We start from the raw sequence: 26,198 nt of genomic DNA on the forward strand, positions 1-26,198 counted from the left end.
GTATTATAAACAGCATTTTAATTCACTTATATGTATGTTAATACAAATAATGTTAATTTGCTTGTTGTGCTTGGTTGTAACAAAATTGTTTTCAATTCAATTGGTATTTATATTAATTTTAAATAATCAAAAATATCTGTGTTTAATATCTTGTACTATGCTAAAAGCATTCTATTTCACTATTGTATGTATGTAAATTTTAAATAGTGTTAATTATTATTGGTTAAATTTTTGTTTACTGTTCTTAAAAAAATGTATATTCACTATTGTATGTATGTATGGTAATTTTAAATAATGTTAATTATAATTGGTTTAATTGTGCATTCTCTGCTTAAAAATGTATTTTAATTTACTATTGTGTATGTATGTTAATTTAAAATAATGTTAAATTATAATTGGTTTAATTGTGCATTCTCTGCTTAAAAATGTATTTTAATTTACTATTGTGTATGTATGTTAATTTAAAATAATGTTAAATTATAATTGGTTTAATTGTGCATTCTCTGCTTAAAAATGTATTTTAATTTACTATTGTGTATGTATGTTAATTTTAAATAATGTTAAATTATTATTGGTTTAATTGTGCATAAAAATGTATTTTAATTTACTATTGTGTATGTATGTTAATTTAAAATAATGTTAAATTATTATTGGTTTAATTGTGCATTCTCTGCTTAAAAATGTATTTTAATTTACTATTGTGTATGTATGTTAATTTAAAATAATGTTAAATTATTATTGGTTTAATTGTGTTATACTTGCTCTAAAAAATCTTTTTAATTCACTTTGTATGTATGTTTTAAATAATGTTAAAAAATCTATTTCATTTTATACAGTACTGTAAAACTCCTGCACATTCTGCTATTTATGCAAAGGTACTGACTATGGGCAAGAAACTTTTATCATTTCAGATTTACAGTTTTGTTTGGTATAACTGCAGATGGTTTTTTTTTTCATGTTCCGGCATAGATGTTTATTTTTCTATTTGAAGACATCCAAGTAAGACCTAATTAATAAACCAATCAAAACTAACATATAGATATTGAAAATCTATATCTATGTGTTGGTTTGTGGTTATTCCTTTACAGATTGACTTAAGTTGTTACTTATATAATATATTATAATCTATATCATAAAATATGTGCATTAGTATTATAGGCTATGATAATTGGGTAAGTATATTGATACAGGTATGTGTTTTTTGTTTATAAACTACCTACATGAATTTACATAGGTTAGTTTTCATACCTCTTTGAAATATATTTTTTTATGTAATTTCTACTCATTCATACCCTTTCAGTGTTCTGGTCTGATGTTTGTCAGTATGTTCCTGCCTAGATGTTGATTTTTTTCTTTACGATCCAGTCTGTGTTTATTTCAATACATCATCAAAAAATATTGAGAATAAGTAAATATGGAAAATGTGTCTGTGTTTATTTCAATACATCATCAAAAAATATTGAGAATAAATAAATATTGAAAATGTGTCTGTGTTTATTTCAATACATCATCACAATGCATTGAGAATAAATAAATATTGAAAATGTGTCTGTGTTTATTTCAATACATCATCACAATGCATTGAGAATAAATAAATATTGAAAAACGTGTCTGTGTGTTTATTTCAATACATCATCCAAATACATTGAGAATAAATAAATATTGAAAAATGTTTCTGTGTGTTTATTTCATTACATCAAAATACATTGAGAAAAAATAAATATTGAAAAATGTGTCTGTGTTAATATTTCAATACATCATCCAAATATATCAAGAATAAATATATTTTGAAAAATGTGTCTGTTTATTTCCATAGATCATCACCAATACATTGAGAATAAATAAATATTGAAAAATGTTTCTGTGTGTTTATTTCATTACATCAAAATACATTGAGAAAAAATAAATATTGAAAAATGTGTCTGTGTGTTTATTTCAATACATCATTTACAAAACATTGAGAAGAAATAAATATTGAAAAATGTGTCTGTGTTTTATTTCAATACATCATTCACAATACATTGAAAATAAATAAATATTGAACAATTTGTCTGTGTGTTTATTTCAATACATTATCTAAAAATATTGAGAAAAAATAAATATTGAAAAATGTGTCTGTGTGTTTATTTCAATACATCATTCAATAAATAAATATTGAAAAATGTGTCTGAGTGTTTATTTCAATACATCATCACAATACATTAGGAATAAATAAATATTGAAAAATGTGTCTCTGTTTATTTCAATACATCATTCACAATACATTGAGAAGAAATAAATATTGAAAATTGTGTCTGTGTGTTTATTTCAATACACCATCAAAAAATATTTAGAATAAATAAATATTATAAAAATGTGTCTGTGTGTTTATTTCAATACATCAAAATATTTTGAGAATAATATATATTGAAAAAGGTGTCTGTTTGTTTACTTCAATACATCATTCACAACACATTGAGAATAAATAAATATTGAAAAATGTGTCTGTGTGTTTATTTCAATACATCATCACAATGCATTGAGAATAAATAAATATTGAAAAAATGTGTCTGTGTGTTTATTTCAATACATCATTCACAATGCATTGAAAATAAATAAATATTGAAAAACGTGTGTGTGTTTATTTCAATGAGACATGTTTACGCCAAGTTTGTACTTTCCCGAAACCATGAAATACCGGAATGGTGTCCGGTGGGGGATAGTTTCACCATGTAGTTTAAGTTCTATTTATTTGTTGTTAGCCGAAATTGTTCAATTCATTTCAAAATAAATGTTTTTTTTATATATTTACAAATGACAATAAATTTACTTACTTACTCATTCACAAAACATTGAAAAAGTGAATAAATATTGAAAAATGTGTCTCTGTTTATTTCAATACATCATTCACAATACATTGAAAATAAATAAATATTGAAAAATGTGTCTGTGTTTTATTTCAATACATCATTCACAATACATTGAAAATAAATAAATATTGAAAAATGTGTCTGTGTTTATTTCAATACATCATTCACAATACATTGAAAATAAATAAATATTGAAAAATGTGTCTGTGTTTTATTTCAATACATCATTCACAATACATTGAAAATAAATAAATATTGAAAAATGTGTCTGTGTTTTATTTCAATACATCATCACAATACATTTGGAATAAATAAATATTGAAAAATGTGTCTCTGTTTATTTCAATACATCATTCACAATACATTGAGAATAAATAAATATTGAAAAGTGTGTCTGTGTGTTTATTTCAATACAACTATAACAAAATATTGAGAATAAATAAATATTTAAAAGTGTGTCTGTGTGTTTATTTCAATACATCATTCACAAAACATTCAGAATAAATAAATATTGAAAAATGTGTCTGTGTTTATTTCAATACATCATCACAATGCATTGAGGATAAATAAATATTGAAAAAAATGTGTCTGTGTGTTTATTTAAATACAACTATCAGAATGCATTGAGAATAAATAAATATTGAAAAAATGTGTCTGTGTGTTTATTTCAATACATCAAAATATATTGAGAATAAATATATATTGAAAAATGTGTCTGTGTTTTTATTTCAATACATCATCACAATGCATTGAGAATAAATAAATATTGAAAAATGTGTCTGTGTGTTTATTTCAATACATCATCACAATACATTGAAAATAAATAAATATTGAAAAGTGTGTCTGTGTGTTTATTTCAATACATCATCACAATGCATTGAGAATAAATAAATATTGAAAAATGTGTCTGTGTGTTTATTTCAATACAACTATCACAATGCATTGAGAATAAATAAATATTGAAAAAATGTGTCTGTGTGTTTATTTCAATACATCAAAATATATTGAGAATAAATATATATTGAAAAATGTGTCTGTGTTTTTATTTCAATACATCATCACAATGCATTGAGAATAAATAAATATTGAAAAATGTGTCTGTGTGTTTATTTCAATACATCATCACAATACATTGAAAATAAATAAATATTGAAAAGTGTGTCTGTGTGTTTATTTCAATACATCATCACAATGCATTGAGAATAAATAAATATTGAAAAATGTGTCTGTGTGTTTATTTCAATACATCATTCACAAAACATTGAGAATAAATAAATATGGAAAAGTGTGTCTGTGTTTATTTCAATACAAATATAACAAAATATTGAGAATAAATAAATATTTAAAAACGTGTCTGTGTTTATTTCAATACATCATTCACAATACATTGAGAATAAATAAATATTGAAAAATGTGTCTGTGTTTATTTCAATACATCATCAACAAATATTGAGAACAAATAAATATTGAAAAATGTGTATGTATGTTTATTTCATTACATCGTCACAATATATTGAGAATAAATAAATGTTGAAAAATGTGTATGTGTGTTTATTTCATTATATCAATCAATATCAATATACATTATTAATAAAATCTGAACATGGAACCTGTGTTTTTATATATGAAATTCCTTATAATCAAAATATTTCCTTAAAATTAAAATTGTTGTTACCTTTAAATCATGTTATATTATATGTTATAAACAGCATTTTAATTCACTTATATGTATGTTAATACTAAATAATGTTAGTATGCTTGGTTGTAACAAAATTGTTTTCAATTCAATTGGTATTTATATTTATTTTAAATAACTAAAAATATCTGTTTAATATCTTGTACTATGCTAAAAGCATTCTATTTCACTATAGTATGTATGTAAATTTTAAATAGTGTTAATTATTATTGGTTTAATTTCTGTATACTGTTTAAAAAAAATGTATATTTACTATTGTATGTATGTATGTATGTTAATTTTAAATGTTAAATTATAGGTTTAATATTTTATTTCGGTGACTATAAATATTGTGAACTGTCCGTCAATGCAATTTGAGGACAGTGTTGATTATATTGTGCATATAGGCCTTGTTAAGATTTTACTACAATTATAACTAAATAAGTTATTTCAATTAGTCTAGGTAGTTAATTTAGATTACAATGTAAAAGTGAGTGGAGGGAGTGGTGAGTATTTGTATTTAGACATCATCTTCAATAAACTGATTTCCAAACTTTCTTAAAGCAAAAACCATTTGCTGACGCCTTTCTCAATTTTAAAAATCACAAAAAAATATGTATATATGTATTAACGCGCCCTCTGTGGGAAAGATACTTTCATCGTTTCAGATTGGCATCGGTGTGTTCCAACCTAGATGTGTTTTTTTTTTGGTTTGTAGCTTCTGGACTAGATGTTTGAGTTTGTATGACTGCGTTCAAGTAAGACTAACAAAACTAGGAACTGAAAATATTTTTTGAAAATAATTATGTTATTCCTCTTTTTTCTTTAAAGGTACAAATGCCAGAGCAGAGTGTACATAAATGAGGTATGTGTTTATTGGTAAGTTTATTTATGGTAAGTATTGATTACGGTAAGTTAGAAATGTTCATTATTCTACTATATGTTTTTTCTCCAGTATCTGTATTAGATCTTGATGATTTTGGTGTTTGTTTCAATCATATCAAGATGGTAGGAGTCCTGAAGAATTGCGATGGCTAACCATGAGACAACCAATATGCTACACTGCAACTTGTCATTTAAAGTTGGGTACCAATCACAGGTAATGATGTGTACAGTCATAACTACAGTATTTTTTTCCCAGCACTCTCCAGCAGATTTTTGCTGTACCAATGCCATATTCAATTAGAAATGGGGATGTATTCAGAATAAGTGTGTAGACATTGCAAGGTAAGTATAAAGTGTACTGATCTAGTATTTGTTTTCCTCAAGCTTTCTTTTTAGGTCTTGGTATAGTTTGTTTGTTGTGCTACTTGGATCAACAGGGCAAGTCCCAGAGATTAACAGAAGAATGGAGCTCATTGGAGATAATGTCAGATTTCAGGGTTGCAAAAACCGCGAGTATTATAATAATAATTATTATCTGTGTACCTCTTTCCAAGCACTCTTTTCAGATGTTTCCACTGTAGGCCTACAGATTGCAGACAAGGTAAATATTGCATTGTTATACTATGTCTTCTCCAGCATTCTTATACATGTATTAGGACTGGTGGGTGCCACTCGGATCAACAGGGCAGAAATTCCAGAAAATATCAAGAGGAATTAGAGATCATGGGCTTACTACAACACAGGATTACAGGATATCACACTGCATGCTAATCTGTAAGTAGACTAATAGTAGATTATTCTAAAATTATCATGGTTTTTTGTTACCACAATTTTGTAACCTAAATGATGATATTTTCAATATCATTAGCTAATCTGTTTTTTTTATTGAATAAATAAATTGTTTTTACAGGTTTCAGTAACAACTGTAACCAAAACAATAATGATTTTCATTCATTAACTAAATGTTACTGGTTTTTTTTAAGGTAATACATGGGAAATTGTTTCTCCTTTTTTAAACTAATGATAATGTCTTCCTTTTGTTTAATAATTTGATTTTCTAGGTATTTTTAGTCACATGCAAGCTCACTATGTCAGTAAAATTTTATTTTATAGGTTTTTTTTCTAAATATTTATTTTCTTATACAAATATTTTCAATGTTTTTCTTTGTAATTCTTGATAAATATGGTAATATTTTTGTGGGTAAATATATCGAATGTTCTTTAAATAATGATTGCTTTTCTAGGTTTTTTATTCATAAAATATGTACTTTTTTATATACTTTCTTATATAGATATACCTACCTTCTCATTTGTCAGGTCCATGACCGTCTTCTTGCTCCATACTTCACTGTTAATTCTTTTATTCAGAATATGTATTCTATTTTTTAATATTATATCCAACATTCCTTTCCTTCCTTTCCTTGTTTTACCACTTCATACTATCATAATTTTCAATAGTCCTTCTCTAATTCTATGTCATGCTAACTGATATAGGTTGATTTCCATGATTATTTCTCACTTTCTCGATGCCGTTTCGACCTTTTATATAATAATTTTAATAATGTATATACTAATAATAATCTTAAATAATAATAATAATAATAATGACGTACTCAATTTTATGAACGAATAATATTGTATTTTGTGTTTTATAATATATAGTTATTTTTCTATACTGTTTGTAATTGTGCCTCTTTTACTTTTAATTATATATGTATATTGATTGTAAACAAACGTTATCAGCCAATGGCTGCTGTTAAATAAATAAAAAAAAAAATCAATTGCTTTTGCTGCTCCACTATCATTTTCATTATATGCTTCTCCACCCCTATTTCAATCAATATATCCTCATTCCTTCTGTGTGGAGTATAATGAAACATTTTCTTTCCCTGTAATCCATGTTTCGCCTCCATACAATGCAACATACCATACCACTGATTTAACCATATCTTTTTGTTTTTATGCTTGCCTTGTCAGAAATAGAATTTCCTTTGCCGTTTCCTATCCACCTTATTATCTATCTATTTCTACCATGTTCTGTTAATTTTTCTCCTAAGAGTAGATTGATGCAACTTTTAAACACGCACAGACCTTCGACTATACCCTGTGTCCCGCAAAGGGGATTTGTTCCATCTTTTTGTAATCACCTCACCACTTCCATTCTTGTGTCTATGGCACAGTCACATGGTGTTAATTTTTCTATTATTGGTCTTCCTTCCATAATTTTTCCTGCTTCATTTATGTTATCCATTAGTATTTGCGATTACCACCTTGTCATCTATGGAACGCCTCCTCTGCCTTCAGTTCACATTTATCATGCAGTACACACCAATCGTCATGCAGTACACACCAATCGTCATGCAGTACACACCAATGGTCATGCAGTACACACCAATCGTCATGCAGTACACACCAATCGTCATGCAGTACACACCAAACAACATGCAGTACACACCAATCGTCATGCAGTACACACCAATCGTCATGCAGTACACACCAATCGTCATGCAGTACACACCAATGGTCATGCAGTACACACCAATCGTCGTTCACATTTATCATGCAGTACACACCAATCGTCATGCAGTACACACCAATCGTCTTGCAGTACACACCAAACATCATGCAGTACACACCAATTGTCATGCAGTACACACCAATCGCCATGCAGTACACACCAATCGTCATGCAGTCAAATATTGCGTAATTTATCGACAAAATCGAATATCACGTGAGTTTTATTAGACGGCTGTAAAACTAAGACTATTTAAACTTCTTTTATGGAATTCAATAATTGCTAATGGCCTCCTAGCCGCGCCTGTGTCTCACATAATAAATTATTGTATATATAAAAAACAGAGCATTCACAGAGATGTGTAGCGGTTAAAATAAGTACAGTATGTCAAACATAAAAGAAATCTTAGAGTCGATGGCCTAGTTTTACAGCCGTCTAATAAACGTCACGTGATATTCGACGATTGGTGTGTACTGCAAGCATGACGATTGGTGTGTACTGCATGACAATTGGTGTGTACTGCATGACCATTGGTGTGTACTGCATGATGTTTGGTGTGTACTGCATGACGATTGGTGTGTACTGCATGATGTTTGGTGTGTACTGCATGACGATTGGTGTGTACTGCATGACCATTGGTGTGTACTGCATGACGATTGGTGTGTACTGCATGACCATTGGTGTGTACTGCATGATAAATGTGAACGACGATTGGTGTGTACTGCATGGCCATTGGTGTGTACTGCATGACCATTGGTGTGTACTGCATGACCATTGGTGTGTACTGCATGACGATTGGTGTGTACTGCATAGCAAATGTGAACTGAAGGCAGAGGAGGCGTTCCATAGTCATCAGCCTTTTTTTTTTTGTATTAAGTGCCCTCTGCTACTTTGACTCCTTTAGTACAAATGCTTCTGCTCGTAGAAATTCCTTGTATATAATAAAAATTAGGCAATATAATTCCTTATTGACGCCTCTCACGTCGTCATTGTTCTTTTTGATTATTTTCCCTCCCTTCTTCATATAGCTCCCATAATAAACGCCTGTAATCAACAACAATTTTGTTTAAATATGCATCATTTCTAACCACTTTATCCTATAAAAGGTATTTTCATAATTTTCAAAACAGATGTATAGTTCATCGTCATTTCACTTTTCTCGCATCCCATGTAAAAATCTCTTGTACCTTTGCTTTTAACAAAACCAAATTGATAATTTCCAATATAATCTGAGAATAATAAAGTCAGTCTACTATTCATTGCTCTGAGTTTTATTTTGGAAGTATAGAAGTATATGTTTAATGATACTTGCAGTCTGTGTTCCTCACATCTTTGTAGGTTTACTTTCTTTTCCATCATATCTTTGATTTTAACCATATTCTGTACCTTATTTTTAAGTTCTGTTATTGTTGTTTCTCCTAATTGCTTTAGCAATTCCATCTATTTAGTTTTTCTAAATGTTTTAAAGAGAACATTTTGTTTTGTCTCTGATCGGCTGCATATATGTATTCTATATATTCTTTCCATCTGCGACTTGCATAAATATTCCAGGTAATATAGTTCCTTTTAATATCAATAATAATGTCCTTTCTCTTTTGATAATTCCTGCTAATTCCTGTAAAGCAACTTCATTTTTTCTATGATTGATCAATTTCCTTACACTTTCTACCGAAATCCAGTCTTCCTTCTCCTTGTCAGTTATTCACCATAGCTGTTAAGACTTTGGTAGGCCTAATTGTTTTGATTTTACCATTTCTTCTCTCATCCATATGTAAAAAAATCTCTTCGGTAATCCATGGGTTTTTTGGCTTCTAGCCTTTGACATAATTAATATTCTTAATTGCACTGTTATACTTTCTTCATGAATACACTTTCCTTCAGTTTTTTTCTTTTATCTATGTGCATCCTAATTTCCTGTTGAGTGGCATCGAACTCCAGGACTTAAAGATTCAACTTCATTTTTAATATATATTTATTAAGTGCCCTCTGCTCCTTTGACTCCTTTAGTACAAATGCTTCTGTTCGTAGAAATTCCTTGTATATAATATAAATTAGGCAACATAATTCCTCCTTGACACCTCTACACATCTTTGTTCTTTTTTATTACTCTTTCTCTTCTCTTCATATAGCTCCCATAATAAATACCTGTAATCAACAACAATTTTGTTTAAAATATGCATCATTTCTAACCACTTTATCCAATAAAAGATCTTTTCCTAATTTTCAAAAACAGATGAATAGTTCATTAGCATGTTCTTGTGACTTTTCTCCCATCACACGTAAAAATAGCATCTCTTGTACCTTTGCTTTTAACAAAACCAAATTGATACTTTACAATATAATCTGAGAATAATAATGTCATTCAACTATTCATTGCTCTGAATTTTATTTTGGAAGTATAGAAGTATATATTTAATGATACTTATAGTCCTGTATTCCTCACATCTTTGTAGGCTTATCTTTGATTTTAACCATATACCGTACCTTATTTCTAGTCACGTGCAAACGCGACTCTACAGCTCACTATGTCGGTTGGTCAGTCGGTCAGTAAACACTAACTCAAATTTGCGCACGCGACTGCAGCCATGTATATGGCCTTGTTAAGTTCTGTTATTGTTGTTTCTTCTAATTGCTTTAGCATGTATTCCATCCATTCCTTTCGCTTTCCAGTATTTAGTTTTTCCAAGCCTTTCCTTATCTCATCTTTAAAAACAAACACCCCATCCTTTCATCATTTACTTTGTCTCTGATCTGCGGCATATGTATTCTATATATTCTTTCCATCTACGACTTACATAAATATTCCAATTAATATAGTTCCTTTTAATATCAATAATAATGTCCTTTCTCTTTTGATAATTCCTGCTAATTCCTGTAAAGCAACTTCCTATTTTCTATGATTGATCAATTTCCTTACACTTTCTACTGAAATCCAGTCTTCCTTTACCTTGTCAGTTATTCATCATAGCTGTTAAGACTTTGGTAATTGTTTTTATTTTACCATTTCCTTCTCTCTAACATATATGTAAAAAAACTATCTCTTCAGTAATCTATGGGTTTTTTTGCTTCTAGCCTTTGACATAATTGATATGCTTAATTGCACTGTTATACTTTCTTCATGAATCCACTTTCCTTCAGTTTTTTTATCTATTTGCATCCTAATTTCCTGTTGAGTGGCATTGAACTCCAGGACTTAAAGATTCCACTTCTTTTTTAATATCCTTCATCATAATAGAAACAAGGCTGTGGTCTGAACCAACATCAGCTCCAGGATAGCTATGGCAATTTTTTACTGCATTCTTGTATCTTTCTATAAATTGTTCTTCCTTGCAAAACCATTTTGCAAATTACAAACTTATAATTATTTGCAAATGTCATTAATTTATCTCCTCTGCCCATTTTATTGTCCAAGTTCCATTTTCTTTTTTATAGTAATCCAGTAAATCGTCTATTTCTTTTCATACACTCTATCTACATCTCCCTCATCACTCTTGTTGGCATGTAAACCACTCTATTCACAGAAATGACTCAATTCTTGTCATAAGTCTTTCATATTTAATTTCAACGTTTTTTTGCGTATCTATAGCATGTTCTTGTTTTTCACTTAAAGAATTTATCAATTTATATTCATTAAATAGTAAGCCTAATATCAGTTTTTGTTAAAGCCCCATTCCCTACGTTTTTTAGATCTAATTTTAAGATCACAAACTATATTTAATGTAAAAATAATACTATATGGTCCTATTGCGATAACTTTTTTCGTCTTTAAACGGTTAAAAATGTGAAAAATAAGTCGATTCTAATAATTATAGCGGCCCGCTATAAATCCCAAAATGCATTGCGCGCGGATTGATATTTTTGTTTTTCACCTGTAATTCGCCCACTTTTCGATCGATCGTGAGGCCAAAACAAATGAAAATACCGGGTTTTCCCCAATTTGTATCAACGGAGTCTGGCAAAAATAGAAATACAATTAATGCAGCAACTATATAACGTCAGGCTAGGTATATAGGTAGCGTACGATGTTCGTACGTTACCGATGTTTACCAGCTAGGCCTACAAAACTAAGCCTAGCTAGACTAGGCCTAAAGACCGTCCACGAGAGGTCGATCGCCGCGAGCTACTTAGGTAGTGCATTGTTTCTCACTTTTTATCATAATTTACCATAAAACGTACATTTAAGACAAGGAATGACATGGTTTAATGTTTTTAAAGTGATATATATGTATTATTTTCCAAAAAACGTCCAAAATTGCAGTGAAGGGGTCTTTAATCTTTTATCAATCAATATATTTAATTAATCGCCATCAGCCATCTGCACATTTTCTTTTACTCTTTTTAAGATCAAAGTTAGCACATTCCATGTGCCTATTTTCAAATGGGGCATTGACTAAATTGGCGACCATGGAGGTCCATGACCAGTCCATCCAAATTACTAACCATTCTGTTCTGGACACGTGACTTCCAATTAACATTTTCTTGGAACCTGTTATCAGTGGTTTCTTTCTTTGTATTATTCAAAGGAAAAACTTACAGTGAGGTGCATGTTTCCTATTGCCTTTTTTCCCAATAGCTAGCTGCTGCCAATCAGGTTATCCCTTTTTAGCCATTTATAGCCCAGGCTAGCATGCTCTTTTTAGTTGTTCCAGCAACACATTTTCTTTCAGGGATTGTTCCCTTTACCTTTGCTTTTTACACAACACCTCCCTCTATAAATATTTTGGATTTTTTCCTAGGTATTTCTTGATCAAATTAATATGCTAATGTTTTACTGACTTTCACGATAAATGTAATGTTCTTCTATGTATATATATATATTTTTTAATATCCTCATAATTGACCTGTTGTTTTATAAATACTTATTTGGTTTTCTAGGGTTTGTTTTCCCCCAAAAAATCTAAAGTTTTATTTTTATAAATATATTGAATGTTTTATAGTTATATAAATATTTATTATTTCCTATTTTTTCCCTCAATATACAAAATTCTTTATCGTACACACTTTATAATGGTTACATATGTTGAATGTTGTACTAGCTATTTTGATAAATATATGGTAATATTTTGGAGGTAAGTATTGACTGTTTGTCTAGGTTTTGATACAATTATGCTAATATTATATAAATAATATTGATTTTCTTTTCTAGGTTTTTCTTTCCAAAAATATGCCAATGTTTACTCATTTTGATAAATTATATGTTTTATTTATGTAGATACTGATTGTTTTTCTGTGTATTTTTTTAGTCGTGTGCAAACACGAGCGACTCTATGTCGGTCGGTCGGTCGGTCGGTCAATTGGTCGGTCGGTTTTCTATATATTTATTGATGAATTATTCTACTATTGTACCGTTTTCAATAGATTGTGTATAATTTCATATTTATTTAGGAATATATTTTTGTATGATAATATGTTTTTATGTATTTTCCTTACATATTTCTAGAATGAATATGCTTTGTTCCTTATTTCTTGATATGATATAGTGATTGTATTTTCTTACATATTTCTTGATATATTACTGTATATTCTTGAATATTTCTAGATATACTGTATTGTGTTTTACTTACATAAATTATGCATCTCTTGATATGATATATGTTTTCTTATGCATTTCTTGATATGATATATGTTTTCTTATGCATTTCTTGATATGATACATGTTTTCTTATGCATTTCTTGATATGATACATGTTTTCTTATGCATTTCTTGATATGATATATGTTTTCTTGTGCATTTCTTGATATGATATATGTTTTCTTATGCATTACTTGATATGATATATGTTTTCTTATGCATTACTTGATATGATATATGTTTTCTTATGCATTACTTGATATGATACATGTTTTCTTATGCATTTCTTGATATGATACATGTTTTCTTAATTATTTCTTGATATGATATATGTTTTCTTGTGCATTTCTTGATATGATATATGTTTTCTTATGCATTTCTTGATATGATACATGTTTTCTTAATTATTTCTTGATATGATACATGTTTTCTTATGCATTTCTTGATATGATATATGTTTTCTTATGCATTTCTTGATATGATATATGTTTTCTTATGCATTTCTTGATATGATAATATGTTGTTTTATGCATTACTTGATATGATATATGTTTTCTTATGCATTTCTTGATATGATAATATGTTTTCTTATGCATGTTTTGATATGATATATTAGGTTTTTCTGTTTTTTTTATTAACCAACACCAAGGAGCACCATTACAAGTGCTACCTGCCCTAGGTGTCCTCGCTCTGATCATCAACCTTGACGTGGTAGCGAGGCTTGTGTGTTTCCAATTCGGAGACCAGACTAATGATGATCATAATAATTTTTCCAAAAATTTGTTATTGACAATATCATGAGCAAACTATTAGAAGACAATTAGTTTCTTTAAATTTAAAAGCATAGTTTCTTCATCAAACAAAAAATAATAGAGGAGTATCAATTCAATTTCATTTATTAAAACAGATGAAAAAAATTATTATAAATGATGAGTTCCTTCTGAAATAAAGAATTGAAGGAGGGCTTAATCCCTAAAATATTAATATTTAGTTGGGTAAGCCTGAAAGAAAAAAAAAACAAACAAAAACAATATAATCGCAATCTCTTTGGATGTTGTCACTGTAGCTACTAATGGTAAAGCTTGGTTTCCACTAGCAATGAGTAAGTGCTGTACTATGTTTTCCAGTGTTCTTTTGCCTTCCGTTGTTGCGTGAAATCAAACTGATTTGATTTCCCGTGGCGATGCTTGCAGCACTGTTGCGTCGTCGGTTCCCACTTGTGATTACGCAAGATGGCACTTTGCGTCGATACATCGCTGCGTTGCGTTACGTTCTACTGAATTATCTTGGAAAATCACTACCATATTTGGGCACACCACAATTTTTGTCACATAAAGTTTGATAGTGTAGACAGAGCTTTAGAAATACTGTACATTTGGAAGTGTGAACGCACACCGTAAAAAAGTTCAGGCATATTATTTTTGTTTACACTTATTTTTCTATCTTTTATTATTTTCACAACTAAACTTTAAATTGTTATCCATTAATATGTGTTAGTCTTGAATAATAACTTCATTTCTCTCCACCAAATTAGTTACAAGTATTTGATTTCCAACCTTAACTGATATCTTTTTTGACCGTTACTAATACTTAACTGTCATACAGAGAAACCCGTCTACGTCTAGGAGTTTTAAAATCTTATTTAGACCTATAAATTATTCAAAGAGATGCGTACAACATTTTCTAATATTGATCTGTGTCGATCTCTATTTCGTATTTGTTAAATGTTAAAGACAAGTGTTTTTACCACTCTCCAGTAGTTTATGTAGGCCTACGATAGGTCTATATATCTTATGAATGTTCCTTTTTTCACTAACCCTTTAGTAGCAGGGGCAATACGCAGTTACTGTAAAATTAAAAAGAAATATTATAAAATTAGAACTGTAAATATGAGTTCAAATGCTTTGAAAACAAGTGATTATAGGATAAACTATACATTTACCTGCTAAACGCAAAAGTTTTACTTACAAGGAATGACCAGTCTCATGTGTATTTTCTAAAACACTCATGGATCGTTGATATATACTACTAATCATGTTTGATCAAATTAACATACCTCTTCGGCAAGTTTCTCCTGTGAAGCCATGTAGACATGTACACATTTCATTACCATCGCCATTGTAACCACATTCCCCTCCATTCAAACAATTTAAGCTGCAATCGTTTTCTAAATGTCATACCAAATTAATAATACATTTGGTTGTCATATATTGAGATGGTTCGTAAGCTATCTTTCGGTTCTTTGAGAGTAAATATTTTTTGTCTCTGCCACTTTGTAGAAAACAATGCATTTGGGTTTATATAATCCTACTGTAAAATGTTTTATAGATACAACGGCTTTTTAGTAAAAATTGTAACCATTTATTTTGTCTTTTTACAAGTGATATCATTATTTCAGATAAGCCACCAAAACTAATGATTTGTAGAAAAGACAGCATTAATATCATATAGCTTTAAAGTAATTGTATTTATAGTATGGGAAAATAATGGGCATTCCGTTTTTAGTCGCTTTACAGCTCACTATGTTGGTCGGTTGGTCGGTCAGTTGGTCAGTTGGTCAGTAAACACTAACTTGAGCACGCGACTGCAGCCATGTATATGGCCTTGTTCAAATTGTTTTGTGTTGTTGAACTTGTCTTACCTTCTTCACATGTCTCACCAGTATATGTGTCCAAACATGTACAAGTGTATCCTGAACCATCGCCGGAACAAGAACCCCCATTAAGACAAGGATCACTACCACATGGATCTAAATTAAATATACCGTTTATGAAAACTAAGAAATAAGAAAAAATCCAAACATTTTTCTATGGTACGTATCATTAATATATTTTGTTTTCATTTTTGGTGTGTTTATGTATTTTATGATTATTTTAGGAGGAATAAAGAGGAGGTGACTGAAGCCAAATCGTAAGGTTGATAGGGTTGTGTTAGCAATGATTGTGGTAACATTATAATAAATTCTGAAAATATTATTGTTTACCTATCTTATTGTTATCTTATTGTGCTGGGCTTACCTGGTGTTTCACATGTCAGGCCAGTATACGGCTCCAGACATGCGCACGTGTAATCAGAGCCATCGTTGGTACAAGTACCTCCATTAAGACAAGGATAACATTCGCATGGATCTGAAGGTAATGAAGAAATGAATACAACAATAAATAATCAAGACGACATGCAATAGCAGAAAAGAAAAGTTGCAATAATTAATACCGCATTGCTATATCTAAATGACGGAATACAATAGAACCCCTACTTTGGGAACAGTTTCCCACAAAAATAGGGGAATGTTTAACACTATACGGCCACCCCCTACTCAAGGGACACCCATATTAAGGGGACGGAGACACTGTTGAGTGTGCCAAATGGTTGATTCAATTCCTAATAAAGGAAAAATATATTATAAAAAATGACCAAATAATAATTAATTCATAACATTATCAATACAAAAATATAATATCCTGATAATTATAATACTTTCTCAGCTTCCATGACAGTTTTTCATGAAACGTTGGCTGCTAAAGTTTCGATTCTTCTTAATTTCTATAGATCAGATCAATTAGTGTTCCTTTTTATATATATAGTATATGTTTTTTTGCCGCGAAAACCCATATTTCGTTTTTATTAAGGGGGAAATTTGTTGGGTCCCGAAGGTATCGTTTAATTGTGATTCTACTGTATTTCGTTTTGCAACTTTGTTTTAGTGTGCTGCTCAGTGAGGTGATCTTACTTTCAAATTCACATGTTGTACCAGTGTGCGAGTCATAACATGCACAGGTGTATCCTGACACATCGTTTGTACAAGTACCTCCGTTAAGACAAGGGTTACTGTTGCATGCATTTGAAGCTAAAGTTATATGAAATAATAATTATCATAGAAACTAAAAAAATAACAACAAAACAAAAATCTTTTTTAGAAAGAATGAAAATGTGAAAAATCCGTGAATGACGGTTGCTGTAACATTGATTGTGGTAACATTAACATTAATTACAAAATGATATGCGTTTGATTATTCCATTTTCATGCAGTAATATTTGCTTTGAGCTACATTGTCTATGGGGCCAGATAGGCAGAGCCACCGTTGCAAGGATTGCAAATGCATGATTCATGAAATTATAGAAACAGATGGTTATTACAAAACAAACAAACAATAGTATGACGTATTTAGTTTTGCAACTTTGTTTGAGCTTCTCTTACTTTGTGTTTGACATGTCGCGCCGGTGTATGTGTCCAAACATGTACAAGTGTATCCTGAACCATCGTTGGTACAAGTACCTCCATTAAGACAAGGAGCACTGCCACATGGATCTAAAATTAAAAGAAAGCTATCATTATGAAATAACGACAATATTCATCCAGAAATATGATGTATTATTTTTCTTTAAACCTTCGCTTTTGTGGTTGTTATGGTTTTACTTACCATGTGTTTGACATGTCGCGCCGGTGTATGTGTCTAAACATGTACAAGTGTATCCTGAACCATCATTGGTACAAGTACCTCCATTAAGACAAGGGTCACTTCCACATGGATCTAGAGTTAAAATAAAACTATGTTTATGACATAACGACAAACATTATTGGTGAAATGACCGGAATAATCATATTAAAATATAAGGTATTGGTTTTTCAATATTTCTTTTTGTAGTTTTCTTACTTTGTGTTTGACATGTCGCGCCGGTGTATGTGTCTAAACATGTACAAGTGTATCCTGAACCATCGTTGGTACAAGTACCTCCATTAAGACAAGGAGCACTGCCACATGGATCTAAAATTAAAAGAAAGCTATCATTATGAAATAACGACAATATTCATCCAGAAATATGATGTATTATTTTTCTTTAAACCTTCGCTTTTGTGGTTGTTATGGTTTTACTTACTTTGTGTTTGACATGTCGCGCCGGTGTATGTGTCTAAACATGTACAAGTGTATCCTGAACCATCATTGGTACAAGTACCTCCATTAAGACAAGGGTCACTTCCACATGGATCTAGAGTTAAAATAAAACTATGTTTATGACATAACGACAAACATTATTGGTGAAATGACGGGAATAATCATATTAAAATATAAGGTATTGGTTTTTCAATATTTCTTTTTGTAGTTTTCTTACTTTGTGTTTGACATGTCGCGCCGGTGTATGTGTCTAAACATGTACAAGTGTATCCTGAATCATCATTGGTACAAGTACCTCCATTAAGACAAGGGTCACTTCCACATGGATCTAGAGTTAAAAGAAAACTATAGTTTATGACAAAACGACAAACATTATTGGTGAAATGACGACAATAATCATATTAAAATATAAGGTATTTGTTTTTAAACCTTTCGTTTGTGTGGTGTTTATGTGTTTTCTTACCTTGTGTTTGACATGTCGCGCCAGTATATGTGTCCAAACATGTACAAGTGTATCCTGAACCATCGCTTGTACAAGTACCTCCATTAAGACAAGGACCACTATCACATGCATCTAGTTGATAGATAATTACGGTTTATTCATATGAAAATCATAATATAATAAGATTAGAAAAAATATTTGAAATATTTTTGATAAATTTGACAGTTACCAGAGGACCAGCTGCATAATGTAGGCCTACTATGCAGACAATTTATTTTGATGACTATTTAGAATCATTACCTCCTAGAAAAAAGGTCAAAGTTCCCTAACATTTATCGCTGCCACTAAATCATCCTAAACTATGTTTTAATCCAATGTATATAAACTTATTTTTCATAAATGAAATAACTAAAGTTTTTAAATTAGGAAACACTACTTACTATTACAAACAAAATCCGAATCCTGTGCGGCTGTTTTGATGAAAAGAAACGAAGTGCATATTAATTCGATTTTAATAGAACAATGAAAATCTCAAGAAACAACAATTAAATGTCAACAATCTAATTCAAAAGGTACAACTTTTCATTTATTTTGCTTACGAGAAAAGAACACATCATTATGCAACACAGGTGAAACACATACAGTCTAGAGAGTGCCAATATTAATAAATAAATAAATTCGTCAAATTTCTTTTGACTTCAACTCTATAGTTAGTTAATACACGCACCTACGTAGAAACTTACCACATATGCCACACATAAGAGGGCATCCTTTAATGACGTAAGATAGATGACACTGAGCTGGATACCAACCGTTACGACAGTTTTTATGTGTATCTTCACAAGTCACTAACAAAGAAAACAGTTTCACAAACCATAAACCATAGTACTACATTATAAAGTAAAAAATGTCATTTTTTTATGTCTTTAGGCAATGTGGCCAATGATTACCAATAGTTTATATACTAATCACTGTTCTATCAGATAGGTGGTAATCTCCCTGACACATGGGCTATTTTGTGAACCAGTTTAACGGGTCCCTCTAATTAAAATACGTCAAAATGAAGATTCACACGAATCAAAATATTAAGTTAAATAAAGAGCAGATACCATGATTGACACAATCCACAGATTTACACATTTTTGAAGTATTTCAAGGTAATAAACTTTATTTAAGGACCGTAAATAGTAATTGTGATATTCAAAAGATGATTAATTTACTCTTCGTTGAAATGCGAAGTACTTACATGTGCAGCCGTTTCCATGGTAACCATTTGGACAAGTACAACTGCAGTCACTATTTAGTGTTCCACAGTTTTCACATTCTTGATTGCAAACTGAAATTATTATTATTTTAAACAAAGATTACCGTATTAATAAATATTGCTAGATAGCCAGATATTATCATTACACCACATCATCACTCTCCGGTATATGCACAGCACCGACGCGATATTCCCGGCCTGTCTACCATTCAGAAAGCAACCGGGAAAAAAGTTGACGAGAACCGGTGTCTCAAATAAACAAACTTTAAATTATTCATACCAACACAATAATAATAATAATAATAACACCAATACTAATAATAATAATAATAATTACTTTTCAACCTATAAAAAAAAGAAATATAAACTCACCACATTCTTCATTGTGTTCCGAGCATGGGCCTAAATGAAATAAACACAATTTTGCATTATAAAACAAGCCTACTCTTGTAGTGAATGTGAATAACTGGGATTAGAATAGCCTATATTTAGTATTATCTGAATTCGGTTCAACTCGGCCCGCCTCAAACACGGTTCCAGGTAAACTCAGTCCCGCCTCAACACTATTCCAAGTCACCTCGGCCCGCCCCAACACGGTCCCATTTCAATTCGGATCTCTATAATACAGTCCCAGTTCAACTTGTTTTTTTTTTTCAATATTTTCCCAGGTCAACTCGATCCAGAGACGGTTTAAAACCGATTTGACATGCGTCACATTATCTACTAAAACTTACGGCATTGATTTTCATAGCACTCGTCAGAACCTGTGGAACACTCGGTACAACTTGGTCCACTCACGTATGGTATTTGTCCTTTGAAATTACCACTGAAAATGAATCGACATAGATCTATCAATTATAGTTTCATGATCGACTGATGCAAATACATATATTTAGACTTGATTTAATGATTGGTCAGATCATGAACCTAAATGGTCAGACCAAACACTACATCGCAAAAAATCACCAATCGTTTTTCAATATTATTCTTATTCTTTATTGCCAATCAAAACAACAAACAAACAACTACAAAGTAAATGGGAGGAAACAGAAAAGGGAAGAGCCCGTGAATCCTCTTACCAAGTAGCACATAAAGATAAAATATAGCATTTCAATATATCAGAACATATCCACACAAAAAATATCAAAAAACCATTCATAAAAAAAAAACATGCTGAAAAGTAAAAACACTTTACTCCGAGTAGAAACCTTAACATTATTAACTTCATTACAATTATTAATAAAAAGTGAATTTTATGTCTTATTTGTCATCGTTTTTAAAGTTAATATATTCGAGGAAGATAATTGTGATTACATATCAGATGAAACACAATACATACCGGGGTCCGTAGTTACATGTCAGAAGCCACTTGTTCGATTTGCCTTCTGCTGTAGATTCACAGAAAGTACGGCCACAGCCCACTGCATACGTATTCGCCCATACGACCTGAAAATATGAATAGACCAAAAGATAACAACAAAACGGCATACACATGGTTGTGATTTGTAAATTACAAGATGTACATAATTAGATGCTTACTTTCAAACCATTAATCATCTACAATATTAGTACAGTACTGTCGCAGCCAGACATAAGATCAAAGGACTGTTACGAGTTCCTATTTTGGCAAGGCGAGCTCAGTGTCCTGTTGCCTTGACTTAATGTTTTGTTGTTACCAACACCTCGTATTAATTTAGGACAACAACGACATTCTTTCAATGGTGTTATAATTGATTTATTAATTTATAAATGTATGTTTATCAAACGTTTTATTTATTTCCATTACATTAATACATTTTCCAACGTTTTAAGTCCTTGATTGACACCGAAATGTTTAAGGTGATGTCGTGAATAATGTTTCCGAATGTCTGACAACATAATAAAACTAAGATAAACTTGATTTGATGACAACATATTTTTACAAACGTGTTTTGTTGTTTCGCCAACAACAACATCCTCAGTGCAATAAAATAATTTATTAAACGTTCTAGTCACTAGATAATCAAGAAGAACGTACGAAAGTAAAATAAATAAATAAATAAATAAAAGTAGAAAGAGCTCTCGAAAAAAATCTGTAAACGCAGCAGCTGATATAAACTACTTAAAAAATTGCATGTATAATTATTATTATTATTATTATTATTATTAGTGTTATTAGTGTTATTATTATTATTATTATTATTTACCTTCATGTCTCCTACTTATGTATATTATAGTATATTCTATTATACACAACAGGCAAAAACATTAATTCTAAACCGCCCGGTGATATACTGAAATGTAATTAATTAATTTGAAACGACCTTCTGCATGATATGTTTATGTTTTTTATTATTTTAATGTTTCTCTCTTAATTTCTGGAGGCATTTTGAATGAATTTAAACTGAGATTACAATCAACAGTGAAAGATATATTGAATAAGATGAGATGGATGTACGTGCAATACATACCTGTGTGTAATGACCACATACACTGCCCTCTTCACATGTATCCGTGTCATAATCGTAATCGGAGACTTCGTTATAAAATGACTGTGTTGCCCCTACACCGTTAGGTTCGGAATTGCCAAGCCAAAGATTTTGGCCAACAGAGCCAAATGGAGAAATATTGTCTGGGTTACCGTGTTCGAAACTACAACCATCTGACCACTCTTGTGCCATTGTTGCCAAATCATCATCCCATTGCTATGCATAATTTAGTAATAAGTTAGTGTTTATTTGTCTTTATTTTTCTGCATTTCTGCCAAATAAAAAACAATTATAAAAACGTGAAGAATAAAGATTAATAAAATCAAAAAAACAAACGAAATTAAAAAAAAAATGATTTCATATTTTTTTTCTTCATAATTTTCAAAATTAACGTAAGGCCATGTTCTAAAAAAAAAGTTTTAGTTTCGCGACGTTTCGTTTCTTCATAAATGATGCAGTAAGTCCAGCAGGAAATGGGGAATGTAAGTGAGATTTTGTGTTTCAAATCTCCTAATATCATACCATAAGCTTAACCTCTAATATGATAGAGGCACCACAGGTGATACAAATGAGATTCTGTATTACCAAAAATATTCGTATAATATTCGTATTATGATACTTGGTAAATATTGTAGTATGTTAAGATTTTAGTTTAAATAGGCGCGCCATTTCAACCAATACTCGTTTCCTTGGTTTTTGTTTATCGGGCTCACATGTGTCAAAAAAATAATGTCCTCACCATGAATTTCATGTTGGCTGCTTCTGGAGAAACTTGTGATCTCAGTTGATTGTGTTTGTCAACAATAGCTTGAGCTTCACTCGTAGAATAATCAGTGGATCGTCTAACTCGTGAGTGTACATTGCCATTAGATAGGCCATGTACGAATATAATAAAAATATATATTTCTCTCATTCTATTAAAAAAAAATCGCAGTACATTTATTAACCGCTAAAAAATACTTTTTGAACTTTCTATCTAAAAAGGAACGATTTAAAGTGGCTTTTTGTTTTGTTTGTTTTTAGGCTTGTAACTACATGATAAATCAAAACAAATTATTTGTATTATAAAAATAGATTACTCATTGAAGTTAATAATGAACGATTTAAGTTGCCTTTTTAAATATATTAATACTTTATTTACTATTTATTTACGGATTGTATGTACACATGTAATTATGGCCTATATTCAAGAAAAATAAGTCGATGATACTTAGAATCAAGCTTTCCAATCAAATCATCAAATTGCTTTTTTCTTTTACACCGTATGCACGTTATTATGACTGCAACACCAGTTTGTAGTGTATAACATAGTTAAATATTCATCTTAAAACATGACCTTTTTGATTGATTAAAAATACCTTCTAATCGTATGGATAAACAAACAAACGCCTAGTTCAAGATTCAAGTAATTTTGTTTTGTTTTGTGAATACTGTATACCTCTAGCGAAGCGTTAACATCTGTCAAACACCGACATTCATAAATAACGTCGGATTAATTGTTGAAAACAGTTATTTTTGTATATTGGTATTACCGTAGCAAATTTTCTCGTGGGAATACGATTGGAATTTATTGTTATTTTAAAACGACTGTGTTATTGTTTAATAATGTATTGTAGAATCAATTTATACAGATTATACATAACTTTTTGTGTAGTTTATGACATTCAACAGAGCGCATCTCGGTTATTTGTGCTCAAATTTTTCACAAATTTCAGTATGTGCTTGCTTAATTATTTTTCTTTCAGCGTTTTCATTTTGATGACGCCATCACGTATAAAAACTTGAATAACGCAGGTCGTGTAATTTCACTTACACCATACATTTGAATATCTTACAGCTCTTCAGAATTAAATGTTACCTTGAAGATTATAACTTATTATGATAGCTGATGAAATATAGATATGAATTCATATAAAAAATAGGCCTATCGGATGTTGCGATGTTATCATATGGCCAGTTGAAGTTATACCTTGTAGGTAATTTTAAGAGTTACTCATGAGTTGTCAATATTTTCATTTTGATGACGTCATCACGTCTAAAAATTTGAATAACGGTGGTTACGTAATTTCACCTACAATGTATATTTGAATACCTTACAGCTCTTCTGAATTAAAGTTGACCTTGATGTTTATAACTTATTATGAGAGCGGGTGAAATGTAGATATGAATTCACATACAAATTAAGCCCATGATGTTGTAACGTTATCATAATGGCAAGTTGAAGCAAAAAAGTAGTCTTTCAATTTCTTTAGTCAAAGTTATACAAATTTCAAAGAGAGCTCACCGCGCTTCTACGTGCCAAATTTTCTTCCAATTGTTATATTTTATTGCCCAATTCATTAACCTTCGATTTTGTTATCCAAAAGTTTTTTTTTTTTTGATAATTTCATCATACCAAAAAGTTAGATCATGATGTGTGTCCGTAATTTCACCAATGCTACACTGTATATAGATATACAGTATACTGTACATAATGTATATGGCATATAATACGCACAACTCAGCACTAAAAGCGTATGGATGGCATAAATCAACATTTTCCGATCGTATGTTAACATACGTGCATGTTTAAAGAATATTAATGTCAATAAAATTATAAAAATGATCACCTATAATTTGTCAAAGTGACGAATTAAATTCTAGTTTGTTTTGTGATTTCAGTGTGTTTTTTTTTGACTCAATAAAACATCAGTTAAATAATAAAATCAGTTAAATAATAAAATCACCTAAATAATGAAATCACCTAAATAATGAAATAAGTTAAATATTAAAATCAGATAACTAATGAAATCAGTTACCGGTAACTAATAAAATCAGTTAACTAATTAAATAATTTAACTAATAAAACCAGTTAAATAATTAAACCAGTTAACTAATAAAATCAGTTAAATAATGAAATCAGTTAAATGATAAAATCAGTTACATAATAAAACAAATTAAATCAAATCAGTTAAAAAATAAAACCAATTTAGTAGCATTAACATTTTAAACATTTAATTTATTATTAATGAATCTTTTAAATTCCTAACAAAACATGTACATCATAGAAATACAACACAAATCACCAATAGAACAAAGAAAATTAATGAATTTCAAACATTTTAGAAATATCACATTTAAATAGTTTCCATTTTCGTTAGAATATATAGAGAATACAGTGGCATAACGTCTGTTTTCGACCACTAGGCGGGTATATTCGCGTTGAAAATTGAAAATTCGGATTGGTTGCCCAATTATTCGTATACGATTTACAAAATACGAATGCGCATTATTGACCATTCCCCGAAATAATTTCACTTAGTAGAAAACCGTCTTAACAAACATGATACGAAAATATAGACAGTAGACATAACTGAGACTCTTCCCAGGTTATTAAATAAAAATAAAATAGAAACAATACATTTCTGGCTCTTAATATTTCCAATCCGAATTTGTCTGTGTATTTCGTGAGATCGTGAGATGACGACGACTCAGCAAATTAGAAAATAAATAAATAAATAAATAAACAAATAAATAAATAAACAAAAGAAAACATTTTTATTTTATTCCGTACTGCAACACACCAGATTCTCATACGATTTTATAATAATAGCGTATGCTAACGCCTAATGATTCTTGTTGCTTGACTACAAT

At 30.2% G+C, this 26,198-nt stretch overlaps 1 protein-coding gene across 1 annotated transcript; it reads right to left on the reverse strand.

Moving 5' to 3' along the window:
* Window positions 1-14,542: 14,542 nt before the first annotated feature.
* LOC140057582 (uncharacterized) lies at window positions 14,543-23,478 on the reverse strand. The gene is made up of 19 exons (XM_072103298.1): window positions 23,305-23,478; window positions 22,548-22,781; window positions 21,437-21,543; window positions 20,832-20,923; window positions 20,470-20,499; window positions 20,080-20,169; window positions 19,577-19,681; window positions 19,274-19,303; window positions 18,821-18,965; window positions 18,609-18,736; window positions 18,375-18,485; window positions 18,152-18,262; window positions 17,918-18,028; window positions 17,695-17,805; window positions 17,227-17,343; window positions 16,514-16,624; window positions 16,138-16,245; window positions 15,553-15,663; window positions 14,543-15,342 (listed from the first exon to the last, which is right to left on the reverse strand). Exons 1-19 carry the CDS (start codon window positions 23,476-23,478, stop codon window positions 15,317-15,319), a joined length of 2,052 nt encoding a protein of 683 aa, XP_071959399.1. The 3' UTR covers window positions 14,543-15,316.
* Window positions 23,479-26,198: the final 2,720 nt, after the last annotated feature.

This window comes from Antedon mediterranea, chromosome 8, assembly GCF_964355755.1.
Source record: "Antedon mediterranea chromosome 8, ecAntMedi1.1, whole genome shotgun sequence".
Classification (NCBI taxonomy): domain Eukaryota; kingdom Metazoa; phylum Echinodermata; class Crinoidea; order Comatulida; family Antedonidae; genus Antedon; species Antedon mediterranea.

Bases quoted from the DNA above. Each gene is read 5' to 3' on its own strand.
- LOC140057582 (XM_072103298.1), bottom strand. From the start codon at position 23,478: ATGAGAGAAATATATATTTTTATTATATTCGTACATGGCCTATCTAAT. The intron at 18,263-18,374 runs GTAAGTAAAACC...TTTTAATTTTAG, and splicing joins CGCGACATGTCAAACACAAA to ATCCATGTGGCAGTGCTCCT. The intron at 17,344-17,694 runs GTAAGAGAAGCT...ATATAACTTTAG, and splicing joins CGCGACATGTCAAACACAAA to CTTCAAATGCATGCAACAGT.